At 45.0% G+C, this 16,980-nt stretch overlaps 1 protein-coding gene across 2 annotated transcripts in view; it reads right to left on the bottom strand.

The window, feature by feature from the left end:
- The window catches only part of ldlrad4a (low density lipoprotein receptor class A domain containing 4a), a 405,943-nt gene that overhangs the window by 334,825 nt on the left and 54,138 nt on the right, over positions 1-16,980 (bottom strand). For both annotated transcript variants that reach the window (XM_038808646.1, XM_038808647.1), the window contains exons 2-3: positions 14,706-14,902; positions 2,741-3,151 (exon numbers count right to left, since the gene is read on the bottom strand). In XM_038808646.1, coding sequence (XP_038664574.1) covers positions 2,741-2,780 — 40 coding nt within the window. In that variant the 5' untranslated portion in view covers positions 2,781-3,151; positions 14,706-14,902. The remainder of the gene's footprint in view (positions 1-2,740; positions 3,152-14,705; positions 14,903-16,980) is intronic.

Raw genomic sequence — 16,980 nt, 5'->3', positions numbered from 1 at the left:
CCTGGTGAGAATTTACAAAATCCCAGATTTATCAAATTCCACTTCCTGACTCTCAACCCTGTGATTTGAACTCAACAATTCTGGGCAGATAGTCTAGTATCTTAATCATGAGGCTGCCATGCAGCTGGAAAAGCTCATTCTCATCCAAGTTATCAAAGCCAGATTAATAATAATAATAATAATAATAATCTTTATTGTCACAGGTAGGCTTACATTAATACTGCAACAAAGTTACTGTGAAGATCCCTATAGACGCCACATTCTGGCACCTGTTCCGGTACACAGAGGGAGAATTCAGAATGTCCAAATTACCTAACAGCACGTCTTTCGGAACTTGTGCGAGGAAACCGGAGGACCCAGAGGAAACGCATGCAGACACATGGAGAACGTGCAGATTGCGCACTGACAGTGACCAAAGCAGGGAATCGAACCTGGGACGCTAAAGCTGTGAAGCAACAGTGTTAACCACTGTGCTACCATGCTGCCCATATACCAAACAGACTCCTGAATGACCCTCTTATGGACCGAACATATCTCTCCACACATCTTCTCTATTGAGTAGTACTAAACTCTATATGCTCACACGATGCCAATGATCATGTTCTTACATAGTGTATTTTTGTTTTTTCATGTATGGAACAATCTGTTTGGACTGTACGTAGAACAATATTTTTCATTGCACCTTGATACACGTGACAATACATCAAATCCAAAACCACCAATGAATGAATGAAAATAAAAACAACAACTTGAAGGTGCTGTACAAAATATTAGAACAAAGAACAATACAGCACAGGAACAGGCCCTTCGGCCCTCCAAGCCTGTACTGGTCATGATGCCAACCTTGGCCAAAACCTTCAGCACTTCCTTGTACCATATCCCTCTATATCCATCCTATCCATGTGTTTGTCATGATGCCTTTTGAACGCTGTTAATGTATCTGCTTCAACAACCTCCCCAGGCAATGCGTTCCAGGCACTCGCCACCCTCTGTGTAGGGCGCCCAGATCTCTCTGACTTTCTATATTCCCAAGAGTTTTGCCATTTACGATCTATTTCCCCTCAATGTTAGACTGACAAAATGCACTACCTCACATTTGTCTGGATTAAACTCCATTTGCCATTTCTCTGCTCAAATCTCCAACCTATCTATGTCCTGCTGTATCCTCTGACAATCCTCAACACTATCTGCCACTCCACCAACCTTGATGTCATCCGGAACTTACTAATCAGACCAGCTACACTTTCCTCCAAATTGTTTATGTATACTACAAACAACAGGGGCCCCAGTACAGATACCTGTGAAACACCACAAGTCACACCCTTCCATTCAGAAAAATACCCTTCTACTACTACCCTTTGCCCTCTGTGACCGAGTCATTTCTGTATCCATTTTACCACCTCACCTCTAATCCTGTGTGACTTCACCTTTTGTACCAGTCTGCCATGAGGCACCTTGTCAAAGGCTTTACTGAAGTCCACGTAAACAACATCCACTGTCTTTACCTCATTAATCATATTTGTCACCTCCTCAAAAAACTTGATCAAGTTAGTGAGGCACGACCTCCCCTTCACAAACCCTTCTTCATTACATAAAGAACCTTCTTCATTACATACTGACTGCGCCACAGTGTACTACCAATGTACAATTTGTGATCAAAAAACTATGTTCTGAATCTCAAACCTCAGTTTCTCCATGTTTTGCAGTGTATACTCTGATACATAATATTCACAATATACCATAAGACACAAGGGCACTTGGTTCTCAAAGATCCTTTTATAATAAAGGAGCATAAATTTATAAGCTCCAACTCTAGTTCTATGCTTCCGGTCTATAAACCTACAAAGGGAGTGGTCACTGACTGGTCTTGTGTATCTCTTTGCAGTTATCTAAAGAATGGCACCATCAAAAAATACCCATAGTCCAATCAGCCACAGTTGATGTATCACCTGAAGAGCGCAGTCTAGAACATTTGCCAGCCTGTCACAGCAACATTTACCATTTCAACTAAGATACTTGTGTTAAAATGATATGGCACAGGAGGAGGCCATTCAGTCCACCTTGCTTGCACAGGGTCTTTCCAGGAGCCCTCCAATTAGGCTCACTGACCAGCTGCACAAATTGCTTATTAGGCCACAGCTGGAGCATTGTGAGCAGTCGCCATACTGCAGGAAGGATGAGATTTCACCAGAGGGGGTACAGAGGTGATTCACCAGGATGTTGCTTGGCCTGGAGCATTTCAGCTATGAAGATGTAAGGTAAGGGGCAGGAGATTCCGGCGGGATTTGACGAGAAACCTTTTCACCCAGAGGGTGGTGGAAATCTGCAATTCAGTGCCTGAAAGGGAACTCCTACAACATTTAAGAAGCATTTTGATGAGCACTTGAAATGCCATAGCATACAAGGTAACAGACCAAGTGCTGGAAAATGGGACTAGAATAGATAGGTGCTTGATGGCCGGCGCAGACGCAATGAGCCGACGGCCTCATTTTCTGCAGTGAAACTCTGACTAATTACGTTAAATCCATGTCTTCTGGTTATTGACCCACTTGTCATTGGAAAGTTTCTCTATTTACTCAAACTTGATTTCATTCCAAATGTTATTGGTCACTCAATTTGCAATTAGAATATACTGCACCCTGAAATTAATTTTGTCACAGTATTGATCTAAAATAACCATTTTTCTGATGCAGAATCTATGGGAAATCTCTACAGTAGATACCATTGTAAGAACACATACCTTTTAAAGCATTTGTGGCTTGAAAATCAGCTTCCTGCATACTGTTTTCCAAGCAATGCTTGCAAATCCAACTTCAACCTATCCTCACTGGGCAAAACTGAACAGGAAGCAGCCAGGACACTTCCATTGCCGGTCTTGACAGTCCATTTCTAGCTGCAGTGCATTTCATCTGCCAACAATCTCCAGAAGCAGTTGTGCAAACAGAAGTTGAAGTTCCAAGCTGATAAAGATATTAGCAAAGTATTATCCGCCAAGCCACAAAACCTTTGCCATTGTGAGTTTGAAAATCACGGCAGAGTAAGAAACTGTCCCCACCAGCGTCTTTTTAAAAACGCATTTACTGTATAATCTTCTCCAGGATTCAGTCACAAGCACTTTTCATTCCCATCCTATGATGCTTCATGCAATGTCCTGAAAAATTAAAAAGCAGAGATTATATTTTGATGAATTTTAGACTTATTAAAATGAATATGTCTGACTAAAGGAAACCAACTTCAAGGGCAGCTATAGTTCACATCAAAGACCTTCAAAAATAAAACAAATGCCGTCCAACAATTCTCAGAACAGAACTATTCTGTTGACTTTGAAGTACAAAGAAATAGGGTTGCAATCTATTTCACACACACATCAAGCTAATCATTTAAAAAAGAAAAAACTGATCAATGCTTAATGATCTTCGCTGCTGCCCCTCTTTAGATGCAAACTTTTACGCAGAAGCTATTCATAACTGAAGAACATTTTCACCTAAATAGAAATTTGGTTGGTAAATTAAAACATTTGTTATTTAGTGATGTAAAGTGGTTTTCCATATTGCATTTCTAACAGAAAGCATTTAACTAGCAAATACCGTTACAATTGTGTGTTAACCAGTTCCTGCAACTTGTTAAAAATAGGTTTTGTTTTATAATAAATCAATCATTCTGAGTTTATTGATAGAAGCCTGTTAAAGTCTGGGTACAAATAAGGTAAATAATTGGCCATTTTGATGGGTAAATTAAACTTTTGAACTAATGGAGTGTCTGTGGAGTAGTGGGGCTTGATAATCTGTGTACTCCTTCCACCTTGGTCGTGAGAAAAGTAATTTTCATATTATAGTTTAAAATGGTACTGTGGTGAGGGTTTAATGAGTGTTTCAAAATATTTCCAGAAAATTCACAGTAAAAATAATTCTGTCAAATTATTTTGATTGAACATTAACAAACGGATAAATCCGATTTATGTCAGAGGGCGCAATTCTCCCAAAAGGGAACAAAGTCCCCTACCGAGAGTGTTCAGCTGCATGTTTCCCGGCACCCGCAGCGCTGAGAAACACATGGCTACTCAATGCGACTTGCGCTGAATAAGGGGCCTAAACTGACTATGTGCGGCCAAGGCTGCACATAGTCAGATTTGTACAGTGGGGAGCTCCGGCGAGAGATCAGGACACCATTTTTAAATGGCATCCCAATCTCTGAGGCCCCTGAAACAATCCCCAAGCCCCCAGCTCAAACACAATATGGGCCCGCCCCCAACGTTACCCCCCCCCCCCCCCCCCCCCCCCCCCCCCCACCAAACACTCACGCCGGGCAACCCCGGCCCAATCGCGTGATTGTGTAAAATGGCAGCTTGGCAGGGTCAGGCTAGCACTGCCAGGGTACCCAGGTGGCACCAGCAGTGCCAGGGCACCACCCTGCCCACCCAAAGGGCATGCAGCTGGGGGCCTCCAATCCCCTTAGAGAACCCCACGTGTCCGTTTGTGGGGATCAGTGCTGGATGGCACGCGCCCGACATCTCTGAGGCGAAGATGCTGAATCTCAAAGCCTCAGCTACCTCAGGAATCTGAACATTAGAGTGGGATCCGGCTTTCAATGGCCATGTTACGTTGCGGCGAGCTGCTTTTCTGGCGCAGCGTGGCCATTGGATCGCGCCGTGAGAGTTTGAAATTAGCCAAGTTTCATATAGCTAAGTAAAGTTGATTCAAATCATATATATGTCTTCACACACATTTTACAACTTTGTAAAATATTTTTATTCTCCATTTTCACATTATCTTCAGAGTTTACACCCCACTCACAAGCAGTAAACGGTAATAAATACAAAGTCAATTCCCTTATCAACAACAACGATCCCATCCTCCCACCACCCCAAACAACAACCCACCTGACAATGTAAGCATCAAATAAAACAAACCCTCCCACGGTGGGACAAACAATGGAGAAATAAAAGAAAAAGGAATCAGGAATCGCCTATGGTCACCATTAACCTACAGAGTCCCTCCCCCGGACATTTAATGCCATCCAATCCCCGAAAGAGTACCATAAATGACACCCATGCATTGCAAGCCCCCACTCCCCAACTCCTCCCCTCCACTTCCTCTTCCAAAACTACTCCCCCCAACCTCTGTTCCTTCCCCCCATCTGTCCACCCCGGCTAGACACATCGGAGCCTGTTCTACCAGGCTCCGAAGCCGCAGCCCCTCCCCCCGCCTTACTCTCGTTCACTGGCCGGCTTAAACCGGCCAGCGTGGAGGCCCCCTCCCGGGTCCCTTTCCCCCTTGCCCAGCCCCAGGAAAACCAAGAAATCCCCTTTAGCACACAAACCCCGCATACACACCCAAGCCCCAAAGAACCATCATTGCTAGTGAAAGTCCCATCTCTTCTCTTGTCCAAGTATGTACAACGTTGGCTCATTTAGCACATACACCAGCCGCAGTGAAAAAATACAGCTACATGAGGCTACATCGGTACAAGACCACTTCTCAATTCAGCCACAGTCCTTCTGCCTTCGCAAACTCCTCCTCTGCTTCCGCCGTCCCGAAATAAAAGTCCTTGGATTTGTATGTCACCCTCAACTTAGCTGGGTATACTATGCCGCATTGCACCTCACTGATGTACGGTGCATTCTTCACCCGACTGAAGGCACGAGGTGGAGGCATTCACTCTCGGGAGCACCTCACACCAGAACCCCTCCCTCCATACCCTCTCCCAACTCTTCCTCCCGCTTTGCTTTGATCCCTTCCAGTAGTGCCTTCTCCTCTTCCAAAATAGCCCCGCCAACACTACCCCCTTCTCCAGTCCCCCTGTCGTCAGCACCTCCTCCAGCAATGTGGAGGCCGGCACCACCGGGAAGCTCTGTATCTCCTTCCTGGCAAAATCTCAAACCTGTATGTACCTAAACATTTCCCCTGCTCCAGCCCATACTTCGCCCCCAATCCTGCAAACTGACCCCCAAGAAATAAATATTTTAGTGCTTTAATCCCCTTCTCCTCCGATCTCCGAAAATTTCCATCCCACTTCCCTGGCTCAAATCTGTGGTTCCCCCAAAACGGCATTTCCCTTGACCCTGCCCCCAACCTGAAGTGTTGGCGAGACTGCCTCCAAATTCTCAATTGAGCCATTTTTACCGGACACCCTAAGTATTTCCACGGGGCCATCGGGAGCGGTGCTGTTGCTAGCGCCTTCAATCTCATCCCCCTACACAAACTCTCCTCCATTCTGGCCCACTGGGAATCAACCTCTCTGACCCAGCTCCGCATCTTCTCCACATTCGGCGCCCAGTAATAATACATCAGGTTCGGAAGACCCAAACCCCCTGCCTGCCTTCCACTCTGTAGAAGCACCTTTCTAACTCTGGCCACCTTCCCTCCCAATATGAACGAGGTAATCATTCCTTCAATATTTCTAAAAAATGCCTTTGGCAGGAAAATCGGCAGGCGTTGGAAAATAAACTGAAATCGCGGCAACACGTTCATTTTAACCATAAGACATAGGAGCAGAATTAGGCCACTCGGCCCATCGGCTTCACCGTTCAATCATGGCAGATATTTTTCTCATCCCCATTCTCCTGCCTTCTCCCCATAACCCCTGATCCCCTTACTGATCAAAAACCTATCTATCTCTGTTTAAAGACACTCAGTGATGTGGCCTCCACAGCCTTCTGTGGCAATAAAGTTCCACAGATTCACCACCCTCTGGCTGAAGACATTCCTCCTCATCTCTGTTTTAAAAGATCGTCCCTTTAGTCTGAGATTGTGTCCTCTGCTTCTAGTTTTTCCTACAAGTGGAAATATCCTCTCCACGTCCACTCTATCCAGGCCCCACAGTATCCTGTAAGTTTCAATAAGATCCCCCTCATCCTTCTAAACAACGAGTACAGACCCAGAGTCCTCAACCATTCCTCATATGACAAGCTCTTCATTCTTCTGAACCTCTCTGCACCCCTTCCAAGGCCAGCACATCCTTCCTTAGATAGGGGCCCAAAACTGCTCACAATGCTCCAAATGGGGTCTGACCAGCGCCTTTTACAGCCTTAGAAGTACATATTTGCTCTTGTATTCTAGTCCTCTCGAAGTGAATGCTAACATTGCATTTACATTTCCTAACTGCTGACTGAACCTGCTCATTAACCTTAAGAGAATCTTGAACAAGGACTCCCAAGTCCCTTAGTGCTTTTGATTTCCTCAAAGACCACTAACAGATTTGTCAGCCAAAACCTCCTCTTTACGAAGCAGTACTGACTCAGTCCTATTTTATCATGCACTTCCAAGTAGTCCGCGATTTCTTCTTTTTTAAAGAAATACTATTCTCCTCCTTTTTTACATTTTCTCCCAAATTTACACCCACCAACAATAAACAAAAGCAGTAACGAATATAATGTCAATCCCCATAGCAACAACAATCCCATCAACTCCCAAACAACTGCCTGCATGTTAACAAAAACAAATAACAAAAAGGAATCAGGAATCACCGATAGTCACCATTAACACCAGCCCTGCCAACCCCCGCGCCTCCCCACTAGTGTTCGATTTTATCCCATTCTTGAAAGTGCAGAATGAATAATGCCCATGAATTGTAGAACCCCTCCATTCTTCCCCTCAGTTCAAACTTAATCTTCTCAAGAGTCAAGTATTCCAACAGCTCCCCCCGCAATGCCAGGGCACAGGATGGAGAGGTTGCTCTCCATCCCAACAGGATTCCACTCCCGAGCAACCTGTAGCCCCAGGTATCTAAAGTGTGTCCCTGCCCTAAGGAATGGCAGCCTCCCCACCCCTGCCCCCACTCCCGGCCGAGACACCACAAAATACTCACTTTTGTCCACAATTTCATCTTTAATAATGGACTTTAAAATCTCACCAATGACCGAAGTGGCCTATAATTACCTGTCTTCTGCCTCCCTCCCTTCTTAAACAGCGGTGTTACATTAGCCACTCTCCAGTCCTCTGGGACCCTTCCTCCCTCCAGTGATTCCTGAACTATCACCAAGCCTCCACAATCTCCTCAGCCATCTCTTTTAGAACCCTGGGGTGTAGCCCATCCGGTCCAAGTGAATTATCCACCTTAAAACTTTTCAGTTTCCCCAGAACCTTCTCCTTAGTGATGACCACTGCAGTCACCTCTGCTCCCTGATTCTCCTGGAGCTCTGGCGTCCCACTGGTGTCTTCCACTGTGAAGACTGATGCAAAGTAACTATCCAGTTTCTTTGCTTCCTATTATTACTTCTCCACATTTTCCAGTGGTCCAATGTCTATTTTTGCCTCTCTCTTACCTTTTATGTATTGAAAAAAACTCTTCCCATATTTTTTTATATTACTAGCTAGCTTGCACTCAGATTTCATCTTCTCCCCGTTATTGATTTTTTTAGTTGTCCTCTGCTCCCTTTTAAAGGCTTCCCAATCCTCAGGTTTCCCACTAATCCTCACCACTTTGTATGCTTTTTCTTTTATGCAGTCCTCGACTTCCGTCGTCAGCCATGGATGACTCCCCTTAGCATGTTTCCTCCTCCTTAGGATGAATTTTTGTTGTACCTCCCGAATAACCCCCCAAAACTCCTGCCATTGCTGTTCCACTGTCTTCCCTGCTAGGCACCTTTTCCAATCAACTCTGGCCAGCTCTTCCCTCATGTCCTTGTAGTTACCCTTATTTAATTGTAATAACGTTCCATCTGATTGCAGCTTCTCCCTTTCAAACTGCAAGGTAAATTCTATCATATTGTGGTCACTGCTCCCTAAGGGTTCCTTCACCTTAAGTTCCCTAATCAAGTCTGCCTCATTACACATCACCAAATCCAGAATTGCCTGTTCCCTAGAGGGCTCTGTCACAATCTGCTCCAATAAAACATCTCTTAGACATTCCACAAATTCCTTTTCTTGGGATCCACTACCAACCTGATTTTCCCAGTCCACCTGCATATATTGAAGTTCCCCATGATTATTGTAATATTGCCTTTTTTTGCATGCCTTTTCTATCTCTTAATTTATTTTTTGCCCCAGATCCTGACTACTGCTAGGGGGCCTGTACATAACGCCCATCAAGGTCTTTTTACCTTTGTGATTCCTCACCTCTACCCACTATGCCTTCTGATCCCACATCGCTCCTTGCTATTGATTTAACTTTATTCCTTACTAACAATGCAACCCTGCCCCCTTTGTCCATCTGCCTGTCCTTTCGATAGGACACATATCCTTGTATATTTAGATCCCAGCCCTGATCCTGTTGCAGCCACGTCTCTGTGATGCCCATAACATCATACCAGCTAATTTCAATGTGCGCAACAAGCTCATTTACCTTGTTCCGAATACTGTGCGCATTTAGGTCCAACACCCTCAGTCCTGCATTGACCACCTCCTTTCTCATACTCGTAACCTTTTTTGCTCTGCCTGAGGGTGATGTTGTTCTCTTATTTTTGTTCACTATTTCCCCTTCAGAAAATATAGCCATGGTAAGGAAGTGGGTTGTTGGGGAGGGGTCAGTATGGGAGCGGATGGAGGCAGCCTTGAGTAAGGCCACTAGCTTGGGGCCACTGTTGACGGCGCCTGTGCCGATCTCGCCAGTCAGGCACTCCAGAAGTCCGGTGGTGGTGGTGGCCCTGACCGTGTGGGGACAATGGCAGCAGCACCTGAGGCTAGAAGGGACCTCGGTTTGGGCTCTGATCTGTGGGAATCACAGGTTTTTTCCAGGGTGGGGGTCTGGACACGGGATTCCAAGGTTGGTGGCGGGCGATAATTGAACAGTTTGGGGATCTATTTGTAGGGGGCAGCTTCCCGAACTTGGAGGGCCAGGTAGAGGAGTATGAGTTGCCCAGCGGACAACAGGTTCTGGTACTTACGGTGTGAAATTATGTGAGAACACAGGTGCCGTCCATTCCCGATCTGCCACCCCCAGGATAAGGTGCATTCAAAAACAGATGTTGGTGAGCGCAGGGTGTCAGAGATTTATAATGAATTAATGGATTGGGAGGGTGCCCCAATAGGAGTAGTTAAGCAGAAATGGGAGGAGGAGCTGGGGGGGAGAGTTGGAGGCTGGGTTATGGGAGGAGGCTCTAAAGAGGGTGAATGCATCCTTTTTGTTCGTCAGGCTGAGTCTCACTCAATTTAAAGTAGTCCACAGAGCGCACATGATGATGGCTAGAATGAGTAGGTTCTTTGAGGGGGTGGAGAATAGGTGTGGGCGGTGTGCGGGGATGTATTCGGGGTTAATAAGAAAAGATGGAGGCAGAGAGGTAGAGGGACATGGTAGGGAGGACGAGTTATGATTGCTGGTTCCTTATTTAGTTATGATGTGATCTCCTGTTTGTACTCTTTTTGGTCTTGGTTGCGTTTGATGCTTATTTCTAAACCCCATATAAAAATATTTATTGAAAAAACTAATGGTGCTGACGTTGTGCACCAGGCTCTCCACTGCAGTCACCACCCCAGCAGTGTTGGCCTCGGTGCCACTCATTGTTGGCAACATCTCCACTGCCCGTAGCCTCTGGGACTCCTCCATTTGGCAATGGACCTGCTGGAGTGTCACTGACCGTTTCTATTAACTCTGAGTAACCCTGTACCAAAGGCTCAGCATCAGGCTGGGACCCAACTGAGTCCTGTGATCCAGCAGACCTCCGACTGTTACCTCACCTTGGGATGCCTGTCTCCACCTGATGTACATCAGCAGCTGTGTGGTGCTCACCAGATTGTGCCCCAGAAACCTGACCAATAACGTTTCCCACCGAGGTGCGTGTATCTGCACTGGTAGAGGGTGGGGATGACAGCTATGATGCTGCGACCGTGACTTTCTCGGAGCTCCCCTCTGAGATGGTCTCCTGGGAGGCTGGAGAGGGGGCCACCCGTGATGGGCCAGTGGGGGACCTGCGGGAGAATGGCCATGTGGTCAGTGGGAGGGATGGATCAGACAGAAACTCACGTTTTGACAGGTCATCCAGATGGGGCCCGGTGGTTCCTAACCCTACGGATTCCACCAACTTCCGCATGGGTGACCTACAGGGGCCGTTCCTCAAAGGAAGTGAGGAGCCCGGCACCCACTGCCCTCTCCCGACGGTTGTGCGAGCGTGTTTCCTGAGGAGACATCATTAGTCACATGCATGGTTCACAGTGGTGTAAGGGGGTTGTAAAGCAAGAGTTGGAGGAACTGAAGGGAGGGGGTGGTGAAGGGAGGGTTTGGGGCCGCATGGCAAGTTGGGGGGGGGGGGGGGGGGGTGTTGGATACTGGATACTCGTGTGGGGGCGGTGGTGTTGGTGTCAACTCACTCGTGCTGCCTGGTGTAGGTTGTTGACCTCTTTTTGGCACGGGAGGCCAGTCCTCCTGGTCACACTCCCAGAGCTTACAGCCACCGCCACCTCGTACCAAGCAGCACTGACTGCCCTGTAGCTCTACCCTTGGGGGAATAGGACATCTCTCCTGGCCTCCACTGCGTCGAGGAGCCTCCCCAGGTCTGCATCGCCGAATCTTCAGGCCTGTCTTCTCGCCGCTATTGTTACGAGCTGACTGCTGTTGGCTGAGCAAGTGCTGCTTGACCTTGTTGGGGGGGGGGGGGGCTGGTTTATTTATTTATTTATTTATTGAATATAAATAAATTTAATAAGATTGCATTTATTGAATGATCGTATCAATAATGAAACAGACTTAAGATGTGGGTGCAATAAATGCATCAATTAAATATATTTAAATAGTTAAACATTTTTAATCACTGTAGCCACCTGAGTTGGCCACTTCCCGACTCCAAAATGGATGCCCGCTAAGAATGCAGGGAGAAATGGCCAAGCACAGGAAAACAAGCAGGTGCAAAGTTTCCTGTATATTAGAACTTGCAGAAACCCAGACAGAACCGAAACCAAAAAACCATCTGCATAGTAATGAGCGATCCCCGGGAACAATTGGTAACATTAAGAGTAATCAAGACCAAACCAGACTCCTCGGCGCCAGCAGGAGCCAAGACAAAGGAAGGCCAACGGACACTTAGGAACCGCCCAGCGATCAGGGAACAGCTCCAGTATTGGAGAAATCGATAGAAGCGATTGGAACTTAGTCCAATCAATTGGCACCAGATACAGGGTCTGCCCAAAAGGGCGCGAAGCCCCTGGGAACTATAAAATAGAGTCCCCAAGTTCAATTCGTTCTTCTTGGCAGGTCTTCTTGGCAGGGTCTGTCAGCAGCTCAAAACAACTCTTGACCTTGACCTGCCTAGCAGCTGCACCAACCATGTAAGTGTCCAATCAACGCACGCTACGAGATAGGAGCTCCTAACCATTAATCCATACCAGCTGGAAGCCTGCAGACTCAGAATCGAACAAAAGGCCATTTGTTCCCCTGACCTGGTGGGCCAGTTTCCAAAGCTAAGTATTGGCCTTTTAGTGTTAGAGATAGTCTAGTGAGTATTATTTTATGCATGAGTAGCGATTGACTGTGTATATAATAAATGTGTTTTGATTTGAACCTTACTAACTGGTGTATTGAGTTATTGATCAGCACTTGAACTTGAACCTCGTGGTGGTATCATAAAAGATACCTGGCGACTCTAGAGCAAGGTGATTAAACAGAGCAATTAAGTGTAAAGCACACTTTGCAAATTAGCAACATCACGAAAAAGACTAATTAATTTATCATTTGACAGCTCCATTTCAAAGTTTAAGCTTACATCTATTTTTTCCAAGTAGGGGTAACATCAAGTTAGCTGATAGATGATAGACAAACAGACAGAAAAATAAGCAATAAAAAACATTTCCTGCAAAAAAATCAAGGTTGTCTTTTGGGTACATGACACTACCGTTCTGAAATTAGGACAGGAAAGTGTGTAGGTGTTTGCAGGAATTCACACACAGACCTCTAAAGTAAAACATTAGTTGGTTTATTACCTCAAAACTATCCCATAGATATGCCGTGTAAAGTAAATTTGGATTGAAATATCACAACACCAAAATGTATGTCTTTCTTCCAGAAATGTAAAAGCAAGTTGCAATTGGTTGAACAAGTTGGCCCAATTACATTAGGCATACTTAGAATTACAAACTAGTTCTGAAAACCACTTACTTTAGGGAATGAACAGATTGCTAAAGAATTTTGATGAATAAAAAATAAATTAAATTACCATAACACCACAGTAAAGCTTTCTGGATGTCAAGTGAAGCCTTAATCGATGACTGTTCTCTGAAGTATATCAGTCAGCTGGTGTTCTGCTCAATAATTAGCATAATTAAATTATTTATTGTTCTACAAGAACGTTGTTTCAAAATCAATTGCAAAGTTTCTGTTTGCATTCGTCAGCAAATTTAAACTCTTGATGGAGAACATATCTATCTATATTGTCCATCAAAATGAATTTCTAAAATATATTTCATCAAGAATCTGTAACCACTCTTTGGTGAGGACACGCAGCGCTTACTTTGAAAATTAGTTGATTTCTATAGCACTGCTAAAAGGCAATCGGGGTTCTACTACACTGTTGTGGTGCTCCAGCAAGCCAAAGCTGTGTTTTACCTGGCCTTTCACTTTAATGCCATTAGCGAGATGCCTGCAGGGAATATGCTCTAAATCGGCATATTATGCCAGTTGATTAGAGGCTATGTGTAAATTCTCAGGCCCAGAGGTTTCAATATTCAGGAGAGTCATACTGTGACCATATTCACTTGCAACATGTGAAGTAAAGCAGTTTAATTATTTGTTTTTGCCCTCATCAATACGTTTTTCCGTTCACCTTTGAAAGAGTGAAGATGCACAAGACACATGCAGAAGATGTGATCAAATTCTGATCACAAGTCACCATTGTGTCGCCCACAGTTTACGCCTTCATATAATTAGATATTCAATACTTTCTGGTTTAGGGTTCCCATAACGGAAGAAAGACAAAGACTAAAACTATGTATTTGTTTTAAATAACGTGAAGACAGGTGAGGCAGGCGGAGCAAGACGTGAACTTACAATCCAAGGAGGGGCATTGGAAAAGTGCAGCTGACCAACTGTTCTTCATGACTCAGGAAAAGGCAGACGCAAATCTCACCCATGAACACTTTGACTGCCTTCAGCCACCTAGACTCCAGGTTTTAGAGTTCTCTCCCAAGATTTCCTTCCAAACTTACTTCATTGGCCATTAATTTCTTGGTTGACTTGGTGCCATTTTTATCAAGTCTCTGAAGCACCTGAGGAAAAGTTTCTTTTCAAAATCAATTCCCAAATAAGGGCAATTTGGCATGGCCAATCCACCTACCCTGCACATCTTTGGGTTGAGGGGGTGAGACCCATGCAGACTCAGGAGAATGTCCGAACATCCGCACGGACAGTGGCCCGGGGCCGGGATCAAACACGGGTCCTTGGCGCCGTGAGGCAGCAGTGCTAACAACAGCGCCACCGTACCGCCCAAAAGCTTCTTTAAGTTAAAAGCATTATATAGTTGTAAAAATGTTGCTATTCTTGGGAGTTCAGTGCCTGAACGATATCCAAGACAGCTGTAAAACTTGCAGCTGACATTCTTAGTAATCTGCTTCATCCCAATAGCTAATTTTCATCTGGTTCATATAAATTACGCTACAAAGGTGGTTATGAAATCTTTAATCACAAATATCCTATAACATATTGCTATTAAAGGTTGCTAAACCATACACAACTAGAAAGTGCATTTTTTTAAAAGCAGGCTAGTGAAATACACAATGGAAATGACAGATCAAGTGTAGGTTCACATTGAGGATCTTACTTGAACTTTAAAATGATATAGTTACCTTAGATAAACATTATGAGGCCTCCCATCACCATCATGTTTCTTCTAAAATGATTACTTGCGGTGTAGTTCCTTCCTTCAGATGTTCCCCAGGGCCAGTTTTTCCCTCTGTCTTTCTTCATATGAATAATTTTCTCCATTCATCATTTAAACCTGTCCACTCTTCTGATTCTTCCTCTTTACATCTTTATTCACCTACTGTGAAAAAAATTAAACAAACACTTTTGTCAAAGATTTAGCTTAACTCAAACTCCTTCAATTATGCCACGGCGCATGAAGGAATTAAAACCTATCTTCCTTCACAGAAATATCATCCCAGCCTGACTCAATATTTTGTTCCAACAATTATTTAGTTTGTCTGTTGGAGGGGAAGCAAGCTATACATTTCAAATGCAAACCATCTAATTTGTTCAAACAATTTACTGCAGATAAGGGCTTCTAAATCAAACAGATGTATAAGATAACCCCATGTTTTCAAAGCCAAGAATCATGCTTTTGCATTACTTAGCATATTAGTCAACTTCCACCATCCCCCTTTTAGCTGCAAAATGCTATACTTGCATTAATTTGGCCTCAAAAGTTCACCCCGCAAATGCATGCTTTTTTTAAACTTATTTTACAGGAGGTGGGCTTAGCTGACTAGGCCAGCATTTGTTGCCCATCCCTAATTGCCCTTGAGATGGTGATGATGAGCTGCCTTCTTGAACCGCAACAGTCCATGTGGTATAGGTACACCCACTGTGCTATTAGGGAGAAGTTCCAGAATTACGACCCAATGAGTGAAGGAACAGCGATATACTTCCAAGTCAGGATGATGAGGGACTTAGAAGGGAACTTCCAGGTGGTGGTGGTCCCATGTATCTGCTGCCTTTGTCCTTCTAGATGGTAGTGGGCGTGGATTTAGAAAGTGATGTCTATGGAGCCTTGGGTGAGTTCCTGCAGTGCATCTTGCGTGATTTGTTCCAGCCCACTTCACCCAGTCACAATACATGTAAAATTAAATTTTTTATTACTACCCATGGTTTTCGTTGAGTTAAATTGACTACAGTTACCGGGTTTGAAAATTTAAACATGAGTAATCTTTTATTATTAACAATAATTAGAATAAAATAAGCAAAAAATACTACTGGCTATCTACTATCTGACTCCAACCCCTACCCCCGCCCACTTTCTAACTCCCCCCACTCTCTACACACACACACACACAGACAAACAGCTCACAGGGAAAAGGCTAGTTGAGAGGTAAAGATAATATAATAAAATAAAAGAATAAAGAATCTTTGATGCAGATGGATGTCTTCCAGGTGGTTTTTATCACAAGGTTAGGCCTTTTCTGTTCCTCCAGCATGTAATGATCTTCACTGCAGACTCACATAGACAGCAGACAATGGGCAGCAGAGAGAGGGAGAAAACAGAGCTCCTCTTCTTTTGAGGGTCTAGAGGCTTCTGGCAGGTTCTCTCCAAAAAAAACCTGGCAGGAACAACTCGCTGAATGTTGTCAGGCAGAACACTGTCCCTGGTCAATCACTGGTTGCCAGTTCGGCAATCGAAATCTCTTCCCCCAAAACTGGTTCCTAAGATTCATTTGGCGCTGAATACTCTGGTTTCTCTTCTCCAAAATACAAAATCTAGGAACACACTGTCCTAGCAAGCACTCTTCTGCTTCAAGGCACATTCTGATTATGGGTCCACTGACCAATAATAATAAACAAAAATAAATGGGAACAAAGGAAATAAACTGGAAGGACTTTTCCATAGGTATGACTCCAACCATTTTCCCTGATTCCCATTGAATCCAGTTTTGATAAGGCTCCTTGATGCCAGATGCGATCAAATGCTGTCTTGATGTCAAGGGCAGTCACTCTCACCTCACCTCTGGAATTTTGGTCTTTTGTCCATGTTTGAACCAAGGCTGTAATGAGGTCAGGAGCTGACGACCCTGGCGGAACCCAAACTGAGCATCAGTGACAAGGGGCGAAATTCTCCGATTCCCTGCAGGGTCAGTGGCGTGGCGTGGGGGCACTCTTTTTCTTCCGCTGCTGCCACGGCCTCCACTATGGCGGATGCGGAAGAGAATACCCCAGTGCGCATGCGCCGGGCGTCAAAGGCCGCTGGAGCCGGTTTGGGCGCCAGTCGGTGTGGTGCCAACCGCTCCGGCACGGGCCTAGCCCCTCAATGTGAGGGCTTGGCCCCTAAAGATGCGGAGAATTCCGCACCTTTGGGGAGGCCCGATGTCAGAGTGGTTGGCGCCACTCCGCTACGCCGGGACCCCCCGC

This window comes from Scyliorhinus canicula, chromosome 10 (assembly GCF_902713615.1).
Source record: "Scyliorhinus canicula chromosome 10, sScyCan1.1, whole genome shotgun sequence".
NCBI lineage: Eukaryota > Metazoa > Chordata > Chondrichthyes > Carcharhiniformes > Scyliorhinidae > Scyliorhinus > Scyliorhinus canicula.
The sequence above is the reverse complement of the archived record's forward strand: the minus strand, read 5'-3'. Positions and strand labels throughout refer to the sequence as shown.